Below are 27,869 nucleotides of genomic sequence, written 5' to 3'. Positions count from 1 at the left end.
TCACTATTATTTTAAAATTCAGTCAAATTAAACATAATACTGACATTTTAATAAAAACAATTAAAGGAAGTACTAGGCTTGTAAAAGTAAAGAATGTGACAACTGAAACTATTAATTCAGAAGAACTTATTAAATAAGCAGGATTAGGTAGGTATCAATATAAAGAAAATCCTAGTTTTAATTAATTCCATCACAGTTCCCACTTGCTGACACTGCAGCTATGTACAAATGTTTATTTACTAATACAACTGGAACAAGGCATACCTTTGTGGAACTGCTTTCAGTAACTTTTGCTAGCTGCCAAAGGATTACATAATGAGTACACTGCAGTGCATGAATAACAATCTGAAATAAAAAGGATAAAAAGCATTAGATGACAAAGACCAATAAAAGACAGCAACAAAAGCTATTTGTTGTTGTGCCTAAAGAACACATTTTAACTACAGACCTGTTCTGGCATGTCTCCATTTTCAATGCCAGTCTTCAATAGCTTGTAGTTGCAGCCAAACAAGTCCCATCTTGATAGGTCATGAGCACTGGAAGCATTAGAAATGAAGCAATGAGTATTATTTAACTAATACTATTCCTGCAATTTGAGGTTAACAACTACTAAAAGCTTAACTGGTCAAAAATAATTAATTAAATAATTAGTTACATTTTTTAGTTATGTTTAAAAAACCCAGCCACTGAATACCTCCCCACCTAAACCAACACACACATAAAAAACAAATTTAAAAAACCCAAAACAATGCCATGAAGTTCCATTAAAAATTAAGATGCATCATATTAAAAACAAACAATTCCTCCCACTACAAACCCTGACAGACATGTGCAGAAGCCAACTTACTTGTGAAAAGCAGTGATTCTCTTCAGTGTTGACAACACTTGATATGCATCATCTTCATCAGGCTCCTCCCCCTATTTAATAACCATACAGTGAGATATCTCAAGCAGTGCAGTCCCAGTGAACTGGGCAACTTGATAAAACCAAACACACACACCCTCAAACTGGGGGCAGGAGAGGCTGCGGACCTGATTCTAAATTATTGATAAATTATTCATCATGTCACATATGCTTTCAGAAGAGAGACAGACAGGGCAGCCAGCAGTTCATATCTAGAAATGGAGTCAATGATGTTCAATGTCTTTTCCAACCTCGACAATTCTAGGATTCTATAAAATAGCAGCTGAGGGAGAGAGAGGAGGAGAGGGGCGGGGAGGAAGGAGAAGGGAGAAAAAAAGGAAAAAGCCTAGGCTAGTGAAATGCGATGTATAATGTAGGTGCTTCTATTTTCTCTGAAGAATCCAGCAGAGGCCACTGTCAGACAAAAGACACTGGACTAGATGGGCCACAGGTCAGCACTTCAGTCTTACTTTAATCACAGAAAAAAATCTTTGAGTGAGGTAAGGGAACTGGTTTGCTTTAATCTTCCCATAAGCTCTGACATTTAGTGAAATGCATTTTGTGAAAAAAAGACTAAAAATCAAAGGGTCAAAAAAATATCTGTTTTGTGCATAAGATAAACTGAGGTCAAGAAACTCCTCCTTAGTCTAGCAGAGATAATGCAAATTTTATATTCTGTAGTTGCACAACCTATCAAAGAACTAAGGATTTCAACACCACCAGAGTATTTGCCTTTTTCCTTCAAGCCAACTTCTGACACCTCATTTCCTTGCTTTAACCTCTCATTCTTTCTTTTCATCACAAAGGGAAACAAATGGGCACATTTCTTGTTTAGGATTTCTAGAATGGAGTTCTAGTTCAAAACAAAAAGCAGGAGAAAAAAGGAGAGCTTGATAGACTACATGCATCTAAGAAATGTTAAGAATGAAGCTGTCAAAAAGACACTTCCTATGCTCCTCACCACAGATGAAAAGGAGAAACAAATTTTGTCTGAATGTCAGAGATCCCACATAGTAAAGTTAAATACTATATCAGAAGATTCTCACTTCTCAGATCAACATAGTGTGGGAACAAAGTTATTTTTGATCTGCTAACTGCATCTGCTTGCATTCAGGAAGGGAGGGGGAGTGTTTTCTAGAGATTTTGATATTTAACAACAGCAACATGCAACCACAGGCAAGACTAGCAACAGTAGTACATCAGAGGAGAATCCTAGGGGAATTACAACTTTACAACTCTCAAAGTTGTAAACCTCAAAAGCTAAGATTAAAAAGTTTATGTATTTGTTTATCTGAAACTTATCTCAAATTCCCAAAGGACTCTTGTCAAAAGGAGACCAAAATTAAAGACTCACTAAAAGAACAGTCTGTGTTCACACGATCACAGCAGTGACACTGTAGTATTATTGCACTTGACTTAAGAGTTTTTAAAACCAGAGGGAAGCTCCCATCCCTAGCTCTGACTTGCAGAGAAATAAAAACTACTGACAATATTTACAAGGGCAGGAAAAGGTGATCTTGCACATTAAAATACCTCTTGCAGGAAGTCCTCAAGAAGTCGATTAAACTTGTCTGCCAATTCATCTATTAACTGACTTCTTGCAATGTCAACCCTGTTAAAGATTGTGAATTCTTCATTACAGAGAGCATGGTAGGTTTTTGAACAGGCTTCCAAAACATCTATATCTGTGTGCTTCTCCACAATATCCCGAATTTGTCGCAGTAAGGCATCCAAATGCTACAAGGAAGACAAGCCAAAGAAGAAAATATGTATTTTTATTTTCATATATACACACACACATATATATACATGCATTTTTAATAAACCTTAAAGAATTTTAAAAGGTAAATCCCGTTTATTACTTTTGTAACAACACAAACACTTTCTAGAAAATCAGTGAAGCTTCTGAGAAATTATTTATCAAAAATTAAGTTGGAGCTTGTCAAAGATCAAATCACAGAAGTGATTAAAAATTTGCTATTGTTGGTATGGTCTTATCAAACACTTGAATTTGCAGTGACAACTGAACAACACAGAAGTATTTACCTCCCACTCACACAAACATGTATGCATGTTTATGTGTGCCTTAAAAGCTGTATAATTGAATTTCTAGCTTCATAACACTACTGTCCACAACTAAAGCCAACTTCAGCTGTTCCTATATTCCTCCCCTCAACCTGAGTTGCTCACTGCTGCTCGATCACTGCTGGCTCTGCTGTCAACTACACATTTCATCACTTTTTGACTCTAAGCAGCTTTCCAGCTACTTCCTTCACAATGCAATAGCACATCTGACAATGAGACAGAAATGAGAACAGCTTCAACTTCATCATCCTAGCAGATAAAATGAGAGCAGTAACTACATCATGTGTGATCTGGTATGCTTCCTCTTTTTCATGCAATGATCATAGTGGTTTTCTAGTTTCAGTGACAGAAAAAGAACTTACTGAGCTGATTCTACAAGCTTTATCTGTCAGACAGCTATCACAAATATGACCATAACCCAGCAATAAATGTTCTCAATTTAAGTTCATTTAACTGGAAGATTTTCTGTTAAAGCTGGCCAAACAGGCCTTACAAGACTCATATTTTCAGTATCTCTAAGAAGAGCAGCCAGTCACAACTCTGAAATTGAAGTCACACTATCAGTAAGGGTTACAATAAATAAAATCTCCTTTCACAAAAAACCACTCTTAAAATGGTGATTGAAATTCCAGTGATGATGTCTAAATTCTGGGACTTTTCCTTTAATGTTTATGTGTGGATGTTACTGTACCTTTTCTAATCGCCCCGTTGTATAAATTTCCAAATCAAAGTACTGTGGCAACTGCAGCAAGTTGGTGACTTTTTCTGCATCTACAGAATACTGTAAAATTGGAAAGGAAGAAAGTTTAGTTTAAAAAGTCTTGGACAACACACTTCATTACAGAACAAGTAAATATAAACAAGGATTATTAAGAAAAAATACAAAACTCGTGGCAAGCTGTATCATTAATTACAGAAATATACTTGTAAATATTTCAACAATCATCCACCAGCAAGAAATGGAATTAAACCTACCTTTGCTAGCAACTGAGGAAGTGCCACTGCAAAAAGCTCAGTAATTTTTGTCCTGTCATCCAACTGGGTTTTCTTTTCCTTTGCTGTCAGCACCTAAAATATTGGTATTGTGAGAATTTTACAGCTAAAAGTTCTGGTGTAAAGTTTCATTATCATTAATGAAATGATGATTAGGTACATGGACCTTTAAAATCACTGCAACATATCCATGTAAAGCAGGGGGAAAGTGTGCAATTTAAAAAAAAAAAAAAAAGGAAAAAAACAACATTCAAAAAAATGCAATTAAAAGTCATTCCTAACACTATTATCTTGAAAACAGAAGTGATAACCTAGAACAAAAGCTTTACTTTTCCTGCAACAAAATACCATGACTGGAATGATAATGTAAGAATGGGAACCCCCTTCAGCCTACAATTTTAAACGATATTTACTCAATTAATTTGTCAATCCTATTTTCATACAAGCTTTCAACCTGCTCTCAAATGGGTTTCTTACCAAAATATGTACCAGTATTGAGAAAAGACTGTTTAATGTCTCCACAAAAGAGGCTGTCTAAACTCCATACAATCAAAGAAAAAACAACTGGTGGACTGGCCTTTCAAGAGACTATGCGGTGTATTTTCCTTTCCCTCATTTTGTTCTTTCCCACTGAAAAAAGTTTCAGCTTTTCCTAAACATTGATTCTAGTCCTCCCTTCAAACCAGCACTGCTTTCAAAATCAAAACGAACAAATGCAGTAGTTTGAACAGTACTAAGCACGTGCCCAAGTCCAGAAAAAGCAAACCAGCCAGGAGACCAAAGCTAAATCTCCCATCTCAGTTCCTTCAGCAGCAATAGCCCACAGTCTCCTCCTTCTTCCCACAGTGGCCCCACAGAGCCATTCCCACATGTCCAGGTGAGCAGGTTTTTTGCTTCCTACCCTTTTCCCAGTTCCTCTTCCCACTGGAGGATGACACTCAGCCGCTTGCCGAATTGTACAAAGCATGATTTCAATCAGTGCGCTTTCCTGTCTGTCTGTTAAAGCTGAAATTTAAAAAAAAATGTTAACACAACTTAGTTTTCATTTTTCACAAGGATTGAGATATGCTGGGGTTTTTGTTTAGGTTTTGGGGGTTTTTCCAGCTTTTTTTGTTTAAAGCAAAAAGAGAGACATGCAGACCAACAGCTCATTTCCAGAGATGGGGGTGACAGAGGGGACAGAGAAAATAAGTACCTTATAAAATGACACCAAAAAAATACTGAAAAATTGAGGGAATATCTATCACTGGATGGGTCACAGGATGAGAAGGAACAAACACTAAGTTTCATAATTATTTACTTGCTTTCTATTTTTCAGATGTCCATTTTCTAGGACCTATGAATTACAGAATTATACCAGGGGTCTACTGTCAAAGAAATTATGGCATTTTTCCATATGGTAGATGTAACAATAAACCAGTTTCACAAGCAGCTTAGTTTCTCTATGCCAAAAGTGCAGCCTGAACTTGTGGAACACCAAGGCAACACTGCATGCTAATTCTTCTCTTTTCTTCTAACCATTGCTCTTGTGTAACACTTCCATACCAGGTGGTGATCTCTTTCTACACTTCCTGATTTCATAATTGGTATTAGTGACTTCTTACAGTCATGGAAACACAGAAAATATATGTAAACATCTTTTTTTTCCTTATTTCAAGCCTAACAAAAACTGCACAGCAATATAAACAAAGATCTACAAAAATCTCTTACGTTCTTCTCCATTGAGAGGCTCCTCCAGCAGAAGACTGTTCATACATTCCCAGTCCTTCAAGAGGTCTGTTGCACAGTCCCACATGCTGTCCACAAGATAAGCAGCATGTTCATGCAACTAAAATAAGAACAGATTAAGTACTTTATCAGCAATGAAAATTATTACAGAACTATAATACAGAGTATTTCTCCTTTGGCTCCTGCCTGTGGCAAAAACAGAGAACAAATATTGCAAGGTCTCTGGTTAAACAGAAGATTTTCTTCCCCAATTAACTTAAAAAGATGAATCCAGACCAACAGCTACAATGAGTAGTGCTACAGGATCTGTTTGGAACTTGGGAGATAGGTGGCCAGGCTTTGTGGGTTTTTTTTCTTTTTTCTCTCTCCCCTTTTAAATCTAACAAATCACAATTTCTTTATACATCATCATGTTTATCACAGCAGCACTCACAGCCTATCTCAATACTGTGTACTGACAGATCCTTCAAATAAACACAACCATACAAAACAGTCTTTTGACCCCTAGGTTGCTCAAACAACAGGAAAACCAGGACAGATTCATGGTTATTAACCAATGAGTGGGGAAAAAAATACAACAACATTTAACTGACAAAAATTAGAACCACAACAACAACCAAACCCCCCAAACACATATCATAAAAGAAGGATATTCCTGAAACCCAACTTACTTCACTTTCCAAAAAGAAAAACACTAATGTCTTCACAAGATTAGCATTTGGACTTTGTCTTCCCCTCCTTTTCAGTATTCCATCATCTTCAGCATCTCTGCGGCTGAAAAGCCTAAAAGAAAAATTATTTCTTGACAAATTTCTTCTTTACTGCCTTCACCATGGTCAATTCACATCAAGATACGGGGTTTTTACACACTAAATACCTTGTTGCTTTGCTCCATATTTTACTTTGAAAGGAAGTAATTTGGGACAAGTATCATTTGAACAATTTCATATATGCATTTTATATAAGCTGAGTTGATATGCCACTGTTTCCAGTGGCACATACAATTATAACAAAATGCTTTACAAACATCAGTGATTATTGCAGGTGCTTGAGGTCCTATGCTCCTCCTCAGCAAACAATATTTTCTGAACCTCCCTACAGGAGACTTTAAAGCAGCTAAGAAATATTGGAAGGAGGTCTGAAAAGTATTAACTGGAAACTATTTTTTTCTCCTACACACCTGACATGCTGGGTTTTTAGTGGATTTTTAAAATGAAAAATATTTTATGAAATGGTCACATGGGACAATGGGGAGGAGGCAGGCACAGGGGAGGAACTACAAATGGGAAAACACTCATGATGTAAGCCCAAGATTTAGGCCCCAAACTACATAAGCATTTTAAGACGTTTCACAGGAAGAATGGGAAAGGAGAAGACACAGGAACATTTTTATTATATTCCCTGAAGGTACAAACTTTCAAAGTGCAGTCTTCCAAATTTCTATTTCCCATTTAGAAAAACTACAGCAGTTTCGAAAATACAGTTATGTTACAATGTCTCTTCTTTCTTAAGGCCACTTTATGATTTTTTTTCCTGTCCTTGGTTAAATCTAATAAGAATTATCGTATTAATGCACACAGATGCACAAAAATCTACAGGATCAAGAAGTTAACTAATTTCTCCATCTTACTTTTTATAAAGAAATTCCCCTGCGGCAACTGCTACTGGCCGATGAGCTGAATAAACCAGGTGGTAGACATTTTCACAGTCTTCTGCAGTCAGAACTTCTTCACTACTCCTAGGGGTAGGGATGGGAAGAAGGAAAGAAAGAAAGAAAGAAAAAACCAAAAAGGCTGAGTCAACAAAGTATGAACTCTAATGAGGGAGATGGAATGAATGAGAACCTAAACCTTTTCCTTCAATTTATCTCCTAAAACTCCAGAGTCTTGGTTCCTAAGTCTTCCTGAACAAAATACACTAATGAAGTATGAGCTCTTGCTAAAAGGTTATGCTCAAGAGTTCAACTACTGTGCAATGTTCAATATATTCCGTGTTTTTCATTTCAAACATTCCATGACAGTTTTTAACTATGAGGCTGAATTCAAAGTCCCTAGCCCTTACACCTACTGAACTGTGGGAGATAAATAGTAACACTGTTCTAGACAGATTACTTTTGGAATTCCATCTTCTTTGAGTGCAAGATGCATAGACATTTCCACAGCCTTCAGGTTATCTGAAGTGTCATGCTGCTGGCCTCACCCATAAAGCTAACACTTAAGTTTTGGTATTTGTTGTATGTCAGATAAGGAAATATATATGTACTTACTGTAAAACAAGAGTGAGTAATTTTATTGCTTGGACTGCAACATCATATTCTTTGTCAAGAGTCATAGACACAATTCTATCCTAAGAACACAAAAGAAAATATTTTTGAAGAGGAAAGAAATGTAATGCAACTTTTATAAAAAAATCTTATATACTCAAAGTAAGAAGTAACACTAACCTTGAACCGACTGGTGAAGAGTTCCAATTTGGAATTAAGCTCCTTATTATAGTAAAGCCCTTGCAAAGCAGTTAGGCATTTGAGTCTTACTTCTCCTTGCTAAAATAAAATTAAGAACTGAATTAAAAGTCAAGTATAGGATACAGATGTGATCTTCATGTCATACAAGACAAGTTTCTTTTACAGTCAGAATTAATTCAAAACCAAAGATTAAATTCTGTCACAATACACTACCAATAATCATGTTAATGACATAAGAATATAACCTTGTTTGTAACAAGGCAGTGAACAAAAACCAACAAAACCCCCCAAGATCTTCCTGCAGTTACCATCTCCATAAATCAAAATACACCTGTTTCATTCTTTCTAAACACTCAAGACATTTCTATCGCTGATGACCATTCCTTGTTCAGTCAAAATTATTAAGTAGATAATGAGAGAAATATTCCTCTTGAAATACAAGATCTGCTTCAGCAGAGAACATGCTCTAAGGTAAAGACGACCTCACCCCACTGCCAGAGGTTACTGGGTTTTTACACCAAGCCTGTGAACAGCACAACAAGACTGAGCATCCCTCATTTCTCTCACTTAAAATTCAACAGCTTGAAGTTTCCGATGCAAGAACTGAGGCAATGTGCTGACTCAGTAATGAGTCAGGGAGTATTTGTAAACTACATTGACCCCTCCAAGCAGAGAACAATCTCTAGGTGGTAGTTGGTAAAAAACAGCTTGAGGCACTAAGCAGCACAAAAGGGGGCTTTCCCAATACTTTTTGCAGCTAGATGAGAATGCTAGAGTTTTGTAACTTGGCAAAACAGAGTACTGCCAGGCTATAGGGATGACATGCATTAATTTGAAGTAGTTAAGCACTGTGAACTACGAGTTTGCATAAGCAATAAATAAATAAATAGAAAAGACCATTTGCCTACAAATAACAGTTTCTTAAAAAAATCTATATGTACTTTCTAAAAACATTCAAATCTGGCTTATATGCATTTTGAAATACTTCTGAGTGATAAGGAAAGCAATGAGCAATTCAAACAGTTAAGAGATCCAAATGTAGTTTGGAAAGATCAATAACCAGAACCAAGGAGTTCTGCTTCTTGGTTCTGCTCCTTTAGCTCTGTGCAGTTTACCTTGTCATGCATAGTCCACCCCACATATTTTAAGTAGCTGTCATTGAGGAAGGCATCACTGTACATTTTCATCCATATTCCAATCTCCTCAATGCAGATGGCTCTTATTTCAGCAATTGCATCTCTGTGGAGAGATGTGGGGCAGTAAGTTCAAAGAGATGAATAATTAGAAATAACCTGCCCCCAGCTTGTTGAAGAAAATAATGACGATACACATTACTTACTGAGAGAAACTTACCGATATCTATGCACAAAAACACCTTTAAATATTGCATTCATCATGTTTTCTATTTCATCCTGATTTTCTTGAAGCTGAAAGAATGTAGAGAGTACGTAAACAGTGAGCAGCATTTTTACAGTCAGATCAGATGGTGCTGATGCTAGGCAATCTAAATTAACATTTACAAGTGTGACCATTAAATCCTTGCAGAGACTCAGAAATATTCAAAGATCTGTTTCACAGTACAATATGTTATTATTTAAGAAATGTTATCTACCACAGCATACAAATTTTAGTAATTCTGATCACTGGGAAACTGTTTTTCAAGTGTAACAAAGACATCTTGGGTTTCTGAAAGGTCCTTCTTAATAAATTTGTAAGAAAACCTGATTTAATTTTCTAGTAACAGCATTGCTTTTTTTATGTATCTATGCATTACTCACACTAGGAGAGGCCCTGCACGTACATCTAAAAAAACTACATTGAATGGGTTGTTAAGGTATCAGTATCGAACTGCAAGATCTTTGGGAGATGATCAGAAGGCAAACTTGTTAGTTTGTCTGAACAGTCAGGAAAAAAACTCCTTAACAGGTAACAGTACAAATGCTGAAGAGCAAAGGTGAGATGTTTCCTTTGATCTTTGATCATGAAGAAGTTATTCCTAATGTCCAAAAAAGAAAAACCTAAAAGAAAATAAACGTCACCACCACCACCCAAAAAAATCAAAAAACAAACAAAAACCAAACCACCAATTGCCCCAAAAGTAAAAATTGAAACCTGATTGAATTAGGGCTTTCAACCAGACAACATTGCCAGCAATGAATCAGCAAGTCTCTTTGACACAAAAGAAAGAAAACAGAAGTAGACTGCATTTGCAACTTTGATAGTGCTTTCTTTACAGGAAAAAAGCCTTATCTAAAGCCTTTAAATACATTTTCTGCCGAGATCATTATTGACACTATGATGTCAATAGCATTTTGCTACAAGATCACTGAAATCTTCTCTAGAAGCCTAAACTTGTCAATGTGTGGTAATTTTTTTTAAAATTTTGAGCTCAGTGTAGAAAACTCATCAAGAAATACAACAAAAATGTATCTATTACTGATTGCAGACAGTCTCTCTCACTAACTTCACTGCAACACTACTATTTTTAAAACTCTACATTTATTTCTTTTTACAGAAATCCAGACAGTAGAAGCATCTTGCAAAGTTTTTTAAGCATTAAACATGAACAACCTGAAGAGCGAGAGAGATGGATAACTACCAAAACCAATTACAGAACAAGATTAATTATTAGTGGCCATTTATGAACTTTTATATTTATGAACATGTAGTTGCACTAACCTCCTTTCTCTTCTGTAGTAAGAGTTCCAGCCTATCATTAGCTCGTTTCCCAATGATTTTATTTCGTTCTGCTTCGTACTGCCGCTGAGTGTTGTCCATGTTGATACTTAGATTTAATGCCACATTCACTAAAGCAGTCATGAGTTTCATGGCTACAAATACAAGTGAAAAGAAAAAGGATTATTTAAAAGGTTACCTAATCTAAGAAAACAGAAGAAAAATCTTGACACCTCTTCTGGTCAACCCTTTCTGTATCTATGAAAATATATTTACAGTAATGTTTTGATACACAAACTTATGTTTTGCCAAGCACTGCATCTTTATTTATCAAGACAATAGATGCAATATTGCTATTCTGTTCTTTTTGTCACTTCCTTAATGCTATAAGCATTATTTTTATTATACACACATTATTATTATTATTGAATTGAGATATAGGATCTGTTTCCTCCCCAAAATAAAAGTAGAATGTAAGATTTACAAACTTAGCCCAAGAAATACTAGAATTGTTATCGGAGTCACTTGGACTGATACCATTCAGTCTTAAATATACAAGAAGTTTCTTTCTTCAAAAAGAAATGTCTCAGACAATTAACAGCACAATGTCACAGCAGTCTTTTCCCCTCAACTTAATTTTAAAAAGGTGCAGGTTTTTCAAAGACTCATTATTTATTAGCAGAAGCAGACAAAGCACATTAGCCAACTACAAAAAAAAAACCAAAACAAAATATAAAACACAATTGCGTGGGATTTTTGTGTCCTTTTATTTTTAGATCAATCCTTTTTAAAAGAGTTCAGACAAATACCCCTTTTTTAGAAACTAGAAGGTGATCAATTGTGTACTTGCTTGCCTTGGGAGCTTCTGTAATAAGGCATAAAAGGGCTTGCAGTGGCAGAGCAGACACAGAAAATTCTTGTGCATCTATCACCAGCATAAAGCTAATGAGCAAGGCTTAAAGACATGCAGTTATACTGAAATATCATCTCAGACTGTGATCTCCAAGATTAAAGAGCAAGTCTGAGTTAATCACAGAAGCCAAAATTACCAGAAGTACCAGTAAATATGGATACAAGGATTTTGCTGGCATTCTTTTCCATATAAAATACAATCTTCAACAATACCAACAGTGAAACTCAGACTAACACACAAAACCAACAGAATTGACTGCTGATGTGAACAAATGAAAACACATGGCTTCTAAAAAATATTTTGTTTGACAGAAACTAACACGCAACAGGGCAATTTCTGCAAGTTTTATTCAGGCACAACTCCAATAAAAAAAAAAAAAAACTGAAGATAATGACTTGCTTTTAGAGACCTAGAATTTGTATTAAGTCATATAGTACAACAGACAAAACTGATGATACAGCAGAATCTGTAAATTCTCCTGAAATAAAAAGTTTTGTTCCTCTCTCCATAAGAAATGCTCTGGCTGGTAGAAGTCACACAGCAGCAGCCCCACGTGCAGTGTGCTAATGTGAATTCAAGAGGGCTATCAAGGACACAGAAGGACTGACATGAGTTAGGACTGAAGCCAGCTGTGTATCAGCCAGGTCAAGAAAAGCTAACAATTATCACTTCCAGTGTGGCAAAACCTCAGTTTCACACTCAGCCTAATTTTACCTTGCTCAAAGTAAAATTGTTACCATAACCTCACATGTGGCTGACAGCCACACAATGCCATTCACAATCCTGCCTCAGTAACCAGTGCAAGTTTAGGACTCCCTTATCCAAGAAGCTCATCCTTTGTCCACACAAATACATGTTTCTTTGAAACACTTTATACTTAACTCATAAAGGATTTCTTCACAATTTAACTTAATGGGAAAAAAATATAGGAAAAAGTCAATTACATAAAACATTAAGAAATTCAGAGACTGCATTACTGATGAAAAAATTATTTTAAATTATTTCTAATGCAAAGACTGGAAATACTACTTTACATAGCACCATGACCTCAATATGTAGCACAATTTGTAGAAAAAATTGCATCCAACATAAACTACAACTTCTGTTTGACTTAATGCAGAGCATGAACAGGTTCAACTGCATTTGAGATTAAAAGACATCTACACCCTTCTTTATGATCAAATACAATCTAGTAGAATCAACTGAAAAACTTCCGTCCATTAACTTTTCTACTAAAGGTAACAAAAATTAAATATCAGAGAGCTAGAACGGTTTAAAATAGTGCTGTTTTTCAGTAAAAAAAATCCAATATAAAAGCTGTCCCAAAGCAAGTTGCATAAGATGAAAACTGTATCACAAAATAAAACACAAACTGAATGTTGAATATCAAAAAGTTCAAGCAGAGCAATTCTGTCCTGTGCAACACAAAACATTAAATGTAAGCAATACCCAAATAAATAGAATTCACCAACCTGCCAGTGTGCTAGTGTGCCGAAAGGCTCTGACTTGTGAGTCTGAGAGCCCCGTGAGCAGGGAAATGACAGTATCCATCATGTACTCATCATATATGATGCTATACTGACATTGTCGCACGAGTACTCCAATGAACTCACAAAAACTGGATTTGAACTTTTTCCACTGGGGGCCAGCCATAGTTAGTGGATAATCTCCACTATCCTATTAAAACACAGAAAAGGAAACAGGAAACTCTTTCAAACACTTTAAAAGTTATTTCATTAAATAAAGATTAAGAAGAGATATGTGCAAGTTTAAAACAAAATCTCAGAGGCCTTAAAAATGATACATCAGAAGAATATGATTCCATAAATATAATATACTTTGCAGCTGAGGCTTGTTATAACATGAAGACAATATTCCAACTACTAGTTCCTCTTTTCTGTTTGACACAAAATAAAAGGAAAAAAATTATTTGCCTTAGAAATCCACTTTGTTAGACCAGAATCATCACATGAACAGTTAGGTGACAAGTTTAGGAACAGGTCAGGATCATAAGGAAGTTTACAGTATAATGCTTATATATCAGACTGAAGCTTCCTGAAGTCATAAATTTACCTACTACAACACCTCAAATATAACAAATGTGTGCCTTCTCCTGATATGGGAACCTTTAAAAACAACAGTAAAATGACAGGGAGAAATAAAGAATCATTCATGTCAGGGCCACTGTGAACAGTTTCTTTAAGAGGCTGAGCAACAAAATGGGTTGAAAAATATAGAAAGTATCCATGAAAAGGGATTAGATATCTGAGAGCTGCTCATTAGAATTCTATTACAAAAAAGAGTGAGCATAACATAGTGATAAAAAACCCATGTACCAACAGTCCCAGGTGTGGCTTTATAAATTACACACAATATTGCCTTCAAGTAATCAAATCTATTTATGCATTGAGATAGTTTTAAGGAACATTAAAATTCCTTTAAAGAAAAGGATATTACATTTTCCCCTCAGTTAAAGTTATGGACTTTTTTAATTACTGGAGGAATGGCAGTGGAGAGAATTGTTTCTGTACTAGACAAATTTGGGGAGGAGGTTTTAAAGCTACATTTATATTCTTTGAACACAGGATGAAAGGACTGCCACTCAAACCCAGGAAAACCAAAAACAAACAAAAGCCAAATGAAAAAAAATAAAACCTAAACAAAACCAAAATAAAAACTACAAAAAACAAAAGAAAAAGAATCCCATCACCCACCAAAAAACCCCCCCAATACATGAAATTTACCCCAACACTCTGTGGAACAGAGAGTGACAATTTAAAGGGAAAAAATCTATAACCCACATAAAAGGAAAAGCATCAGTCTTCAAGTGGAAAATAATCAAACTTAAATCCCCACAATTTGTAATTAATGAATGCATAGAAATAAATTTAGCAACCATTTTAAGAGACAATTTAAGGCCTTATATAAACAGCAAGATAGGGAGGCAGCCCCCACAGTGCTACCATAGTAGGAAGTCCCACTATTTAAAAACTTAAAAGTCAATATTGATTTCTTAAACCATTAGTGAAAAAGTTGCATACATGCAGAGCTTTACTTCCTAGTCTTTTAAGTTCAGTGAAATAAGAGTTAAACATTTTCATTCATAAAAATCCTGTAGTTGTTGTAACTCCATATTCTTGAAATAAACATCTTGAAATAAATGTGATCCAGCAAGATTAGGACAGTTAAAAAGAAAATAAAAATGAATACATAACCAGAACTTCATTAAATTACCTCATCAAATTCTTCAGTCATTTTTCGGATTATTTCAGAATTCTGCATATGTCGGAACATCTCTGCTGTAACAACTCCTACAATTTAGATATTAGGTCATTAGCACTGTTAATATGGAAGCTGTAGATGGCAGATGACATGCCTCCTGCTACAATGTCAAAATAATCCATTTTCACCTAACCTACTGATTACACATGTATATTTTTAATAAATTTCACTTTTTTTCTTCTAGCATTCATGTATAACAAATACTTTACACCATTTATTTATGTGGGGTTTAGTCTTATTCTTCTTAAAAAGTGTGTTTGTGTGCATGTACACACACAGCTAGAATTTACTCATTCAGTCAATCAGAAGGCAAAGATACTGGTGCCAGGCCTCTGTACCAGGGAGCAGCATTACACCATCTGAAGTGACCTTTTGGCACTCAAGATTCTAAATAGTGCAAGACAATTTTCAACAGCTGTATTGCTACTTGTTATCTTCTGCACTATAATAAACCCAGTGCTTTCATGAGATTTCTATTTGTCTTGGCCTCAAATTGTTAGACCTCCCGAAACTTACTGCAAAATTCATGACAAGGATCATCACAGAAAGCATTAAAAGATTCTGCAGCTTTATCTTGTTACAAAAATCAAAAGGTCACCACTCTTGAAAGCGCAGATAACCTCTGAGGGACACCGTTAGCTTGCTGGAGATTTACACATGTTAAAAGTTTATTGGGACAAAGAAACACTTGAGCAGAACAAATTACATCCAGTCCTCCTCTACCAAGCATAGTGACACTGCAAGGCAAGTTACCTTCTCTTCAAGAGGAGGTGAGAGGTAAAAGAATGGAGGATGCAGAAATGAGGAAAGAAAAATGAGAAAATAAAAAAAAAATATGGAAACACAACCTTACTGTAGACAGGCTACCATGAAGCTGTCCATAATATGTTATGAAACAAGCATGTCTACAAAAGCTATGAAGCAATCTTAATCAACGACAAAACATAGGTACATCCAAATTAGAATTCCAAGACTGAACAAGCTGAACTATCAGTGATAGGAGAGATGATTTTCTGAAATAATAGCAGGAACAAAGGAAGAGGAAGCACATGTTAAGTACCAGTACTGATTTCTATGTGCTGTAAATACAAAAGGCTTAATCAACACTTTAAACCACAGTGTCACATTTCTAAACCTCTTGCTCCCACCTTCAGAAATACTTGTTTTACTCCAAGGACCTGAAAATGTTACCTAGCTCTGGGGCTGAAGCAGTCTTACAGCCTCAGTAGCATGAAAGCACAGATTGAGAATCATGCTGTAATATTAGTTAATGGATGAGTAATTCAGTATCTTACCTTTGCAGCCTGAACACTGAATAAAGAAGTTAATGAGATCAAGCAGGGCTATATCTCGGTCATGTTTGTATGACTCTATCCAGTCATCCACTACAGACTGAAAGAAAACAAATTAAAAGGCACTGCTCAATTTTCAAAAATTGAAGACATTGTTACTTAACTGCTTTCAAGTAAGTGATTCTTCTTCATCCCTTCAAGTAACTTGAACCCTCTTTTTTGATTACTACAGAACTAAATGTTTAAATGTTCTTTTACTGCTGTATGTTCTCAAGAACTCATTTTATTCTACAAACATATACCAGTACAAAAGTGACACCTGAACATAAAGCACAGGAATACCACATCCTTCTACAGTAACACTTTTGGCGGAAGAGTGCAAAAAATAATTGGGGTATTTTACAGAATCAGGTTTTTTATTTATACCCTCCCCCTGCTCTGCCAAGCCACTGGATTTCTCTGAAGATATTAGTTGTGCATTCAATTCCAACAGCTACAACTCCCTATATTTTTCAAAAAATGTGCCCCTTGGATGAACTTGTCTTCATCCACATTTGTCATAACAGGATGAACAGCACTGCCCTACACTCCATGGATATGAATTACTCTGTAGTCACTAAGCCAAAGAGGAACAAGCACATTTTATTAAAATACCTTAATGTGAAGCAATTAAACCTGTGACAATCATTTTGAGAAAACAGAATTTACATGCAATTATGTTTTAACCATCCATTTGTAGACTACAAACCATCTACTGCCAAGGTCATAAAACAAAAACACACAATTGAATTAACACAGGTACAAGAGACTTGCTGTAGTATCAAGTTTCCATGACTGACATTTTTTAATATGTTAGTACCTTTCCCCAAATGATGGAATAATTCACAATTTCAGGAGACCATGCTCATCTCCAAGGCTTCCTGTCTGTATTCTCAGTGCTTACTCTCACAGTCAATATTGCTGTGAGGACAAATAAAACATACTGCCATCGAGAAAACTTCTGAACAGAGATACAGCTAAATCCCTCTTCCCTGAATCTCAGATTGTTTATAGTGTGATGCACAACTGTTGTCAGCACAATAAAAAGAATGAAAAACTCAAAGTGAAACTATCATGCTCTTTCCAGTAGGAAAAGAACCTATGAACTGGACCTGAGTGGACTGACTTGAAGGGAAGGATGAAAAAAGGAGAAAACAAATTTGGCTTCTAAAGAAGGTCACCATGCAAGAACTGAAGAATGACAGGAATGGAAAAATATTTCCATTAGGCAGCCTTGTGTTCAGAATCTATTCAATTCAGAGAAGTGCCAATAAAACAGTTGTTTCTTGAAACGTTTTGTCTCTGTGAATGAACCACCTCTTTTTGCCAAGGAACAGACACTAATTCACAGGATCACAGAATGGATTAGGTTGGAAAAGACCTTTGAGGTCGTTGAATCCAACCTATGGCTTAACACCACCTTGTAAACTAATTCAGAAGGCACAGAACAGAATTTAAAACAGTTACCTTAAAATTATTACCAAAATTTTTATAGATAAGCAAACACTGAAGGCCATGGAGAAAACTTTGTACTCTGACTGCTGAAATGGACTTCAGTTTAAAAATAATGAAATTTTTTTTTTCCTAGTTTTAAAAAATTGACAGATATTAAGGTATCAATTTCCCAATTCAACAAAGTAATCAGACCTGGCAGAGGTCCACTTTACCCTTGGAAAGCAAAATATTTTGACTGTATATAATTTTAAACATTTAAAAATTCATGAAGATACAATTACTGATTACTGGCTGAACAAGTTGCACACAGAGCAACAGCTAGAGAAGTATTGTTTTTCCATCTGCTTTGAAATAGAACAAAACAAATGATTGGAGAATCAGAATTTCTCTGTGCAAGTACACCCAAGTAATTTGTTCTTGTTCCCAGCTGTAATGCAGGAGCCTGTAAACCTTGAGAGGACTGCACAGCAACCCAGCTTCCTGCATGTGCATTACAGGAGCTGCAGACTCTAGATTTCCAGTCCTAAAGATAGTCACTCTTCCACAGTGCCAGGAGTCACATGAGTGAGTCAGCAGCAAAGCTCCACGGCTGACAGGCTTACACTTATTACACTTTAACCCTGTCTCGACTGGGAGACTCACAGACAAGCAAACATTTTAGTGACCTATCTGAATTTAAAAAACCCCAACAATAACAGTGCTGTGTTTCTTAACAGTCTGACTCCCATCCTGATATTAAATGCACTGGGGAGAACACCTGATGTAGATACTTGAAGGGGTTAAATCGACCCTAAGTTGATTTGGACAGAATATATTGCTACTCTCTAATTGGCTGGAATCTGGGTCAGGAAATTTAAAGAGGAGCCTGTTAAGTTTTAGCTAGTGATTTTACTCTGGATGAGAGAAAAGAAGCAACTATTTATTTTCAGATAATCTAAGCTCTGAATGCATGTAAAAACTACAGATTCTTGTTAAGTTCTATGACAACAGTAAGTCTAAACCACATTTGTATTTAGTAACCACCACACAAGAAGGAATTTAAAAGTCATGCAACCTGAAATAACCTTTCTTCATTCAGGATACTAAAAACTTTTTTTTGAATTGTAGTATGAATTTATTCATTTCATATGTGATTATTCATGAATAACATTTAGAAATGAAAAACCAATTCATTCAAATTCAAACATTAACAAAGGAAAACCACTTGATTTTGATTTTTATAAATAAGTAAAAACAGCAAATTGAAGGAAAAAAATTACTTTAGACTTCATTTGATTAAACTGCATGTAGAAGAAAATACTGTTATATTTAAATTGTATGTCCATCCCAGGTCTTACCTGCATAGCACTCTTGCCCATTTTAACTACTTCAAAGAGCATCATGTTTTCCACACCATTCTGTTGGTGATGTCCATTCATCCGATTCGGACCACCGGGTTTCCCTCCTCCGTTTCCACTTTTTCCCTTCTCTGCTGGGCCTTTTTTTCCTTTTTTACAGGTCTGCAATCGCACGCACAAGAGGTTTTATTTAATTATCATGAAGTATTAAAAAAATCACTATCCATACCATGACAAATATAGGCAAGGCTTATGATTTTCAGCAACCATATTTTTTAAATGTCAGTGTATCTGTGTGTCTCTGTGTGTGTACGTATAAGTATATATATAAAATAAAAATTCAAAAGCTGAGAACAGCTGATCCTGAGTGATACAAAGACCAGCAAGAACTCTACAGGTTCATCCTTCCCTCATTTAAAATCTTTAAGCAACTAAATATGTGATTAGTGATAGCATATAAGACAGATCTTTCTCATGTTTAAACTGTAAAACAGATTATACATATTTCCTTTCAAACAGCTAAGGCAATTTCCTTAACACATCACAAAGTCTCCTCTGCAATTCATTAACCTTTTGTTTTTTCATCTGAATAAGATGGCAAGTGGGGGGGGGTGAGAAGAGCAGACAGGTGTGTTTGTATTTGATTTCCCAAATGAAGTATGACTTACAGAAAGGAGAAAGAACATTAAGTACAATGACATGACTGTTGTATAAAATCCATCTCTACCTCTCCACAACCAGGTGCTCTGCACTGGTACAGGCTCATGGGGTGTCCAGTGAGGGGCCACAGCCCCGGCCAGCACACAGCAGGGAAGGAGCCACACGTGGTGGCTGTGAAGCCTGTGAAAGGCACATGGGGAGGGACAACTGTCCCAGGAAGGGAGAGAAGGGCTGGGAACTGGGTTTAGACCTCCCACTCCACTATTGTAACCTCCTGTCTGCAGCCTGTTAAAAAAACTCTGAACTGAATTATTGTTCTGTTCACTTTTCAAACTAAAAGACACAGAATACATGATGAATTTAAGCATAGGATGGAAAATATGCCAAGAGACTGACCAAATCAAAGCTTATTTCCTCCCCTGCCTCCCTTATGCCTCCAGAGCACTAAGAAAATATCACAGGAAAAGTCAAGATGAAGCATTCCCATGCAAATACAAATATGAACTCTCTTCACAGAACATGTGCATTTTCAGAAAATATTCCTTCTTGCTCATTCAACTTCAAAGAAAGTGCTAAACTCTTCAATTCATAACAGTAGAAATGTTTCAGTATCCCTAAAGAATGAACATACTTTGCCTTTGCCTTGTTTTTGGTTTTTTCCTTCAATATCCTCAAAGTCTGTATCAGAAGAGAAGTGTGTTTCAGACTCCCTGCAAGGATAAAAAGACAAACCATTCACACATTTCATCAGAAACATTCTTAAATATACTATATAAAATCACAGTATGCTTTCAGTCCAGTAAGTCAACACTAGAGGGATGAACTGGATTCTTTTGGTCTGCTTAAAGTAATCACTTTACTTCTCTATCCAGAAGTGTAATCTGTACCTAATTCTCAATCTTGGAAACTCAAATGTCAGTTTCTTAAAAACTGTGGGAAGACAAAAGGCTTAGTAAAATTATGTCAAAAACACCAAGGAACTGATGCCTGAGGGAAACCATTAATTTGGTTTTAACTAAAGCATTTGGAATTACATATTTTAAATATTAAGTGACTCACCCCAGTTAAGGGCAAATATTTCAACTACTTGATTTAAGATCAGATTTTTTAAAAATATTTTAAAAACTCATTTAAGTTACTGCTGAATGAATACTCAATAAAAAAAGTTTAAAATGCTTTTACCAACATCTCAATAGAAAATAAAAATGGAACATCATCTTTTATTATGTTTCCTTGTTTCCAAGAGAAAGTAAACCATAACACAAACAAGACACAGTACATTTACAACCAGAACACCAAATTTTTAAAACACTTACTGAAGGAGAGTAAAATCAGTTGGTATTTCTGGAGCTGCTATCATTTCTTTATCATCTTCTGGAACACCACTGTATTAGAAAGATATTCAAAAAGCAGTCTGAAGTGCAAGCTTACTTTTCTTTCTTCCTTTGTAGCAGACAACTTCTAGAATGAAAAAAGTAAAAAAATACAGTGAAAATTATACCACATATTGAAGAATAAAGAGTTGGAAACACATAAAATGTAGATCACACCATCCTCTGCTTCCAACCAAGCCTTTCCCTCTTTTAAAGATTTTGAGTCCTCTCATGATCCTACTACAAAGTGACTCCACAAATGGTAAAAGCATTGCAGTAAAATAATGCAGAAATACTGTAAAAAAAACCCCACCAAATAAAATGTAACAATAAAAAAAACAAACAAACAAAAAAAACCCCTCAAACAAACAAAAAACCACCAATCACTCCACATTTTCTGATTAGGATAAGCAAACTGGAATGGTTTTCATTAGCACCTGAGTAGCAGAGCCCAGAACTGACCACACTAGGGTAATTCCAGTTCTAGTTGACCAAACCAAAACCAGACTTGATGTTGAACTTGAAGCGCAATATGTGTATACTTCAAGATATTATACACAGCAACTCTGCATCTCCAACTTGACAACTTCCATGTAATTTTCCATAAATATAATCTCTTACAACAAGTTCTTATAACCAGCTGCTTCACAACTCCACGTCTTCCAGAGCTGATAAACCAGACTTACAACAGGTTTAACATTTGGAGCATTTGACAAGACTCTTAAGGGTATCAAGGAAGTAGTATAAAGGAAAACACTGGAAACAGAATTGTTTTAGCAAGAAAACAAAAGATTATTAAACACTTGTTTTAAACTTCACTATAATACTGTTCATTATAATAAATTTAGGTTTTTCTCTTATTTTTCCTGTTATCAAGGGGGGGAAATCTCCCTGGATACTTCAAAAGCAAGTTTTAGCCATTGGCTATGTTTTCTATGTCACTTGGCTCCCCAGGCTAACTTTTACACAGCGAAATTAAGAAAGTATGATGTTCAGGTATTTTAAAGACAGAATACCAAGGAGAAAAACCTTCAGAGTCAGTCTGCTGACTCCACAGCTTTCTGGAGTGATTAGGTATTTGAGGGAAAGATTTAATTTTGGCATGCTAAGCACATGTTGCTCACAGTCTGGTAGCTCAGCTCCAGAGACTGCATTTCAACCGAGCATGTGGCAGAGAGGCTGGACAGGTTTTCTCCTGCAAATGCTTATTCCGAATGCTAGGGGCCACTGCAGCTTCCAGATTTAGAGAGATGAGAGAAACCATAAACTCTGAACTTATTACGTTCTCTTTCTTCACGTTTCCGTAGTTACATTAAAGGAGAGAACCACAGTGGAAATAAATAGTGGCAAAGGCAAGGAGGTTCAAGATGATCAATCTCAAGACAGTCCGCAGCAACAAAACCATGTCCCATCCAAAAGCAGAAGATAAAAAGCTTCAAGCTAAACCATACTGCAGAACGGCAGCAGCCCCTGCCACTGCATTCCTCCCTTCTCTAAAGGCCCCACATGGGCACATGAGCCATGCACTCCACACACTCTCTGTAGCAAACCCTGCCCAGCCACGCACCATTACGGGCTCTCCAATTCAGTATCACCCCATTAAAGTTCCCTCTAAAATGGGCAAAATGCAACTCAAGTATTTTTCCCCAAGATTCTCAAGTTATACTGGTTCAATTGAAAATATCCTGGCACAGGAAACACAAGACTGCATAGCCACCAGCAGGGGAGGGAAGGGTAAAATTCCCTTCTTTGGTGGCAAGGTGCTATTATACCATCCAGGCCATCTGTGAAATGCCATGCTCAGAAGCTAACATATCAAAAAGCTTTACACTTTGGAACTGTTTCATGCACTTTGTATTTATTTATCTCTTAATATTTACTTATTCCAATCAGCAACTCAAATTTGGAAAAAAGGACACACACTTTAATGACTTGGTCATCAGGCTGGCACCTGCTCAGCTGTACAGGGAGGGGGGAACAGAAAAAAGAAAAATGAAGAAGAAAGATAAACATCTACACAAGTTTCTTTTTAGGCATGCTTGTGATTCAGTCCCAGTGCAAAGCAGAGATGCAAACTTCAAAAACCACACTGCCCAGTTTCAAGTTCAACCTGTCTATCAATGTGCTAGTATTTGATTCTTTCTAGTTTACATTTTTCAATGTTAAGAGGCAAGACATCTACTAAAGTGACAATCTGGATCCTTCCAAGTAAATTGGCTCCTTATATGAAACCCAAACATGCCATCCTACAAAATTTTGCAAAAACCACAATAAATTCTTACAATCCCAGAAATTAAAGAAAAAAAACCCCAAAACTATTAAAAAGAATTGGCAAATTATGAGAGTACTTGTTCTCTACATCAAACAAGCCAAATAAATCAGTAACAAAAGCTGTCTGCCATTTACACCAACTTGATCTTCTTGTCTGAACTGTTCATCTTAGTACAGACATGAAACAAAACATGAAAGAAAACAGCATTTGTCAGAATCACCTCCTGGAACAGAACAGACATATCAAGTTCTTGCCTGATGCTGAAGCATTAACTACTGAGATTCATATTTTTTGTTTTTCTTGAAGGTATAACAAACTCAGCCCTCATGAGTGCAACTATATACTGGTATATAGTATATAGAAAACAGAAGCTAGAGATGAACAGCTGGCAACGGTGCACAAAGAAAGAGTGTAACAGATCTCAGGCGTCAAGCTGTAAATTCCAGCAATGACCAAAAAACCCCTTGCATTTGTCCTACTAGAGAATAATCTTACAAGATTTACACACATACAGAATGAAGGTCTTTTGATGCCAGTCCAGTAAGCCCTCTGTGGCAGCGGCCAAGAGAAGCTGCCCAAGGAAGAACACCATTTTTTCTTTATAGCAAAGTTTCCCTGAATGCCTTCCTGGCACCCAGGAATAATCTATGGGTTTTGCTGACCAGAGAGGTTGTCCCTATACTTCACAACACCTTATTTTTTCCATTAGTATTTCCAAACAGTTTTTTGAACTCAATACTCAATGGAGGGTCTTCCATCCAAGAACTCCCACAGCCAAATTCCATACTACAAAAAGGCATATTCTTTGCCTTGAATTTATTATTTTTCAACTTTATGTCATGTTCTCTTGTTCTGGTATGGGAGAAAAGCCCCACTGGTCATTCCCCAAGATCCTTCATCTCATTAAACACCTTCTGGAAATTCAAGATTACTGCCAGCCATGTCTTCTTCATGCCCACACTGGATGACTCATTCAAAGCACGTGGTTCAGGAAGTCAATAAGGAAGGATGCTTATACAAATTATTTTCCTACCAAAACATTTTAAATATATCAAGTTCATACATCACAGTGAAGTCTGAAAAGAAAAGTGAAATTCTTGCAGATGTCATTCCAAACAGTGCAAGTCTACATTATCTATTAAATGAGTTCTAATAAACAAATTGTTTTAAGAACTCTAGCAAGCTAACTCTAAACTAAACTGTATCATAAAAATTAGCTCTTGAGCTTCTTTTTTGGCATGTTCACAGAATTCCAACGTTAATTTTCCCAAGCAGATACTGAAATCTCTCAAGCCTGTGAAAACTTTAAAAGGCATTCAACTTTGTGAAATCATAATTAAATTATTAACTATAAAAAGAAAATGTATCCTGCTGAAGGATCACAAGGTGGAGCTCTAGCCTAAAGCTAACTGAAGAAACTCCAAAAGACAGGTCATCCAGAGGTTGACCTAGTTATTTCTCTGCAATAAACTTTATAACAGATTGCTAAAATTGCAATAATATTGTAGCACATTTCCTTTAGATTTGTATTTAGACTGTTATAACACCAGAGGATTTCTTCATCTTTTTGAAATAAAGGCACATATATGTTTTATTCCAATTACTCTTACAAAGACAAAAACATATACAGCTACTGCAGTATGACTAGTCTCAGTCTGCTTTCAAAACAAGCAGAAGAATTTCAAAAAAACATTACAAGAGCAGAAATAATTTATCCCTTTATTGTACCTTGCTATTTAAAACTTTGGTAACAAAACATTACTGAACTAAAAAAACCTACTGGAATAACAGGAGCAGTCCACCAACAGTAATCATACATAATGCTTCCAACTATACAAGAAGGAGGGGTTCCTACTTAAAACAATTTGAATGTTAAAAGCAAGAGGCAAGCACGAAACACTACCAAGACTCCAAAAGCATATTCACTGAAAACCAGATTTAAACCTCAAAGGCTATTTATCCCTATTACATGAATATTCAGGTATGGTTGTGATTAACTCAAATACACTGGTCAAATGTTGACTCTGCCAAAAGTGGACAGAATTCAGCAGCACAATCCACACAATAACACACATGCTGTCATCAGCAATTGCTGGCTACCTGTCCTCCTATAACTCCTATGACATGCACAGATCTATTAATGAAATTCAGAGAGCAGCATTTGCTCCAAGAATATACCTAATTATATATGTATATACATACACACTATAAACAATCACACAAACAGTCCCAAACGTTTGTGCTTTGTACACCTGTGTAAATGCAGTGACTCCAGTGCTATTGATCAAGCTCACTGTGAGATTTCAGGTAGCTGGGTTTTAGCTGGGGAGTGTTCTCTATACAGGCTGTTTATTTTGGCTGCTGTTGGAGCCTTGGCATCCATCACCTGCAAGTTTTATCATGCAAATCAGTAAGACAGTTATCACTTTGTTGGGAAGGCAGAGATACAAAGTTGAAAAAATGGCTACATGACCAGGACAATGATTTGGGTAATGTGTTCAGAGATGTATTGATTTTTTCCCTGTAATTCAATTAATCACCTGTAAAATCAAGGACCTCACTTAATTCAGAAAATCAGAACTCCTCAAATTATGTTGCTAAAGAGTATGGCTGAAGTTCATCTCTGAATTATTTACCTATCCATGAATGAGAGATGCTGATGATTCAGGACCAATTATTAGCAACAGCTAAAATGCTAGTCAGATAAAATTTAAATTAAGATCAGAAATACGTCCAGTATTTTCCCTCAACTATTTCAGCAGAGAAAGACAGTATCAACTACATTATACCTCTTACTCCTTTTTTCTTATAAACTAGAATGTGCCTAACCTTTTGTTTTATAAAAATGGGTTAGTTATTCAGGAAAGAAAAAAGCAAAAAAAACACACAAATCTGCTTCTTCATATTCCTTTTGCTTCTATTTCTGTAAATGGACTTGTAAGCAAGATTTTGAGCAAGTGCATGACATTCTCTACAGACCTCAAAGAGTGTGTTATTCCTACTAATAGTAAACAACCTAGTATCTCAGCTGCCAACAAGCTTTGATTCTGCAATTTAAGTAAAATACAGAAAATGTACTTCAAGTGTAATTCTGTAATGCAACTGTATTTTAATATGAGTTATAACTCATATATGAGTTATATTAGTTTTGATCATGTTAAGATAGTGCAATCAAGAATAAACAAAATAATATTGCAATTAATACCTTTATCTGTGTGGTATTTCTGTGCTGTTTGCTTAACAAATGAGACTTGCAATTCCTTTACAGAAAGACCTGAACTAGAGACCATCAATCCACATTCTTCCTTGCTTACCAAGAGAGACATGGTCAATATACACAGCACCAGGCCACTGTGCCAAAGCCACTGTACAGTTAACATGCCAACAAAGAACCTGAATGACTGAATTCACACAGCTCTTATCTTTTCAGTCTCTTTCTTCACTTTTTTTTTTGCTAAACTTCCAGCTGTTACACCCCCTCCACACCACTTAGTAACATACATCTCTCAGTCTTTCAAAAAAATTTTAAAAGCCATGTTATGATGGTTGTTGATTTTATACCATCACTACAATTTTTCCCCTGGCCTGCTCTTTATTAATTTTTTATAACATTTGCTCTTTAGTTCATACAGCAAGTCTGCTGAATAAGTGGGAAAGAGCCATCACAGAACATGCTTTTCCAACACCGTGGGCTGTTACTGCAAGCAGTAGGTTTTCCTTTCCTCTCTCTAAACACACAGCAAAGTTTCTGCTCATTCTGGCACTCAGGCAAACCAGCAGCAAGCAAATGATAAAACTAAATGATTAGTTTCCTTCCCCATGATTAGCCCTCCATTGGATCATCCACCTGAATCAACTCCTCCTGCAGCCACACAAGTCACTGGATGCAGCATGGGCACCTGGACTGAACCTTCCCAACAAAGCCAAGGAGGAGCTTTGCCAGGCTCAGAGCATCACCAGTAGAGCTCTGCTGTGACACAGCACCTCATACACCAACATGGCAAACTGCAGGCCCCGCAGGGTCCTGTCAGGATTCCTGCCCCTCTCTTGGGAGGAGCTGCTGCCTGAAGCCTGCAGTCCTGTGGGGCTGAGCAGGCACCCAGACCCCGATGGCCCTGCGGCTCCCACTCACAGCTGCCAAGGGAGGAGCAGCCCTGCAGACACGCACCATGGGGCACACACAGCACCTGTGACAGCACCTTCTGTCTCTGAGCTCATCAGCACCTGCCCAGTGTCAGCTGTCTCCTCAAAGCACTCTCCCTACTCCTTTTCCATATGCATTTCCTCTATCTTCATTACACAGCAGACAGCACCCGTACCTACAGAACCATCCATCTCTCACCACCCCTCAGCCAGAAGCTACCTGAGAGCATCTGAGGGCACCCAGAACCTGAGA

The 27,869-nt window shown here is 36.4% G+C and overlaps 1 protein-coding gene across 5 annotated transcripts in view; it reads right to left on the bottom strand.

Moving 5' to 3' along the window:
- Positions 1-27,869, bottom strand: part of STAG2 (STAG2 cohesin complex component) — a 73,024-nt gene that overhangs the window by 15,829 nt on the left and 29,326 nt on the right. For all 5 annotated transcript variants that reach the window (XM_064426802.1, XM_064426800.1, XM_064426797.1 and 2 more), the window contains exons 2-22: positions 21,145-21,289; positions 20,460-20,538; positions 19,169-19,330; positions 16,341-16,437; positions 14,998-15,074; positions 13,236-13,440; positions 10,854-11,005; positions 9,528-9,601; positions 9,290-9,413; positions 8,154-8,252; positions 7,977-8,056; positions 7,341-7,448; positions 6,382-6,493; positions 5,693-5,810; positions 4,884-4,987; positions 3,965-4,057; positions 3,681-3,770; positions 2,438-2,641; positions 848-918; positions 449-536; positions 265-345 (exon numbers count right to left, since the gene is read on the bottom strand). In XM_064426802.1, the coding sequence (XP_064282872.1) occupies positions 265-345; positions 449-536; positions 848-918; positions 2,438-2,641; positions 3,681-3,770; positions 3,965-4,057; positions 4,884-4,987; positions 5,693-5,810; positions 6,382-6,493; positions 7,341-7,448; positions 7,977-8,056; positions 8,154-8,252; positions 9,290-9,413; positions 9,528-9,601; positions 10,854-11,005; positions 13,236-13,440; positions 14,998-15,074; positions 16,341-16,437; positions 19,169-19,330; positions 20,460-20,538; positions 21,145-21,188 (2,262 nt within the window). In that variant the 5' untranslated portion in view covers positions 21,189-21,289. The remainder of the gene's footprint in view (positions 1-264; positions 346-448; positions 537-847; positions 919-2,437; positions 2,642-3,680; positions 3,771-3,964; positions 4,058-4,883; positions 4,988-5,692; positions 5,811-6,381; positions 6,494-7,340; positions 7,449-7,976; positions 8,057-8,153; positions 8,253-9,289; positions 9,414-9,527; positions 9,602-10,853; positions 11,006-13,235; positions 13,441-14,997; positions 15,075-16,340; positions 16,438-19,168; positions 19,331-20,459; positions 20,539-21,144; positions 21,290-27,869) is intronic.

This window comes from Passer domesticus, chromosome 7 (genome assembly GCF_036417665.1).
Source record: "Passer domesticus isolate bPasDom1 chromosome 7, bPasDom1.hap1, whole genome shotgun sequence".
Classification (NCBI taxonomy): Eukaryota; Metazoa; Chordata; class Aves; order Passeriformes; family Passeridae; genus Passer; species Passer domesticus.
This window is presented reverse-complemented; position numbering and strand designations above follow the sequence as displayed.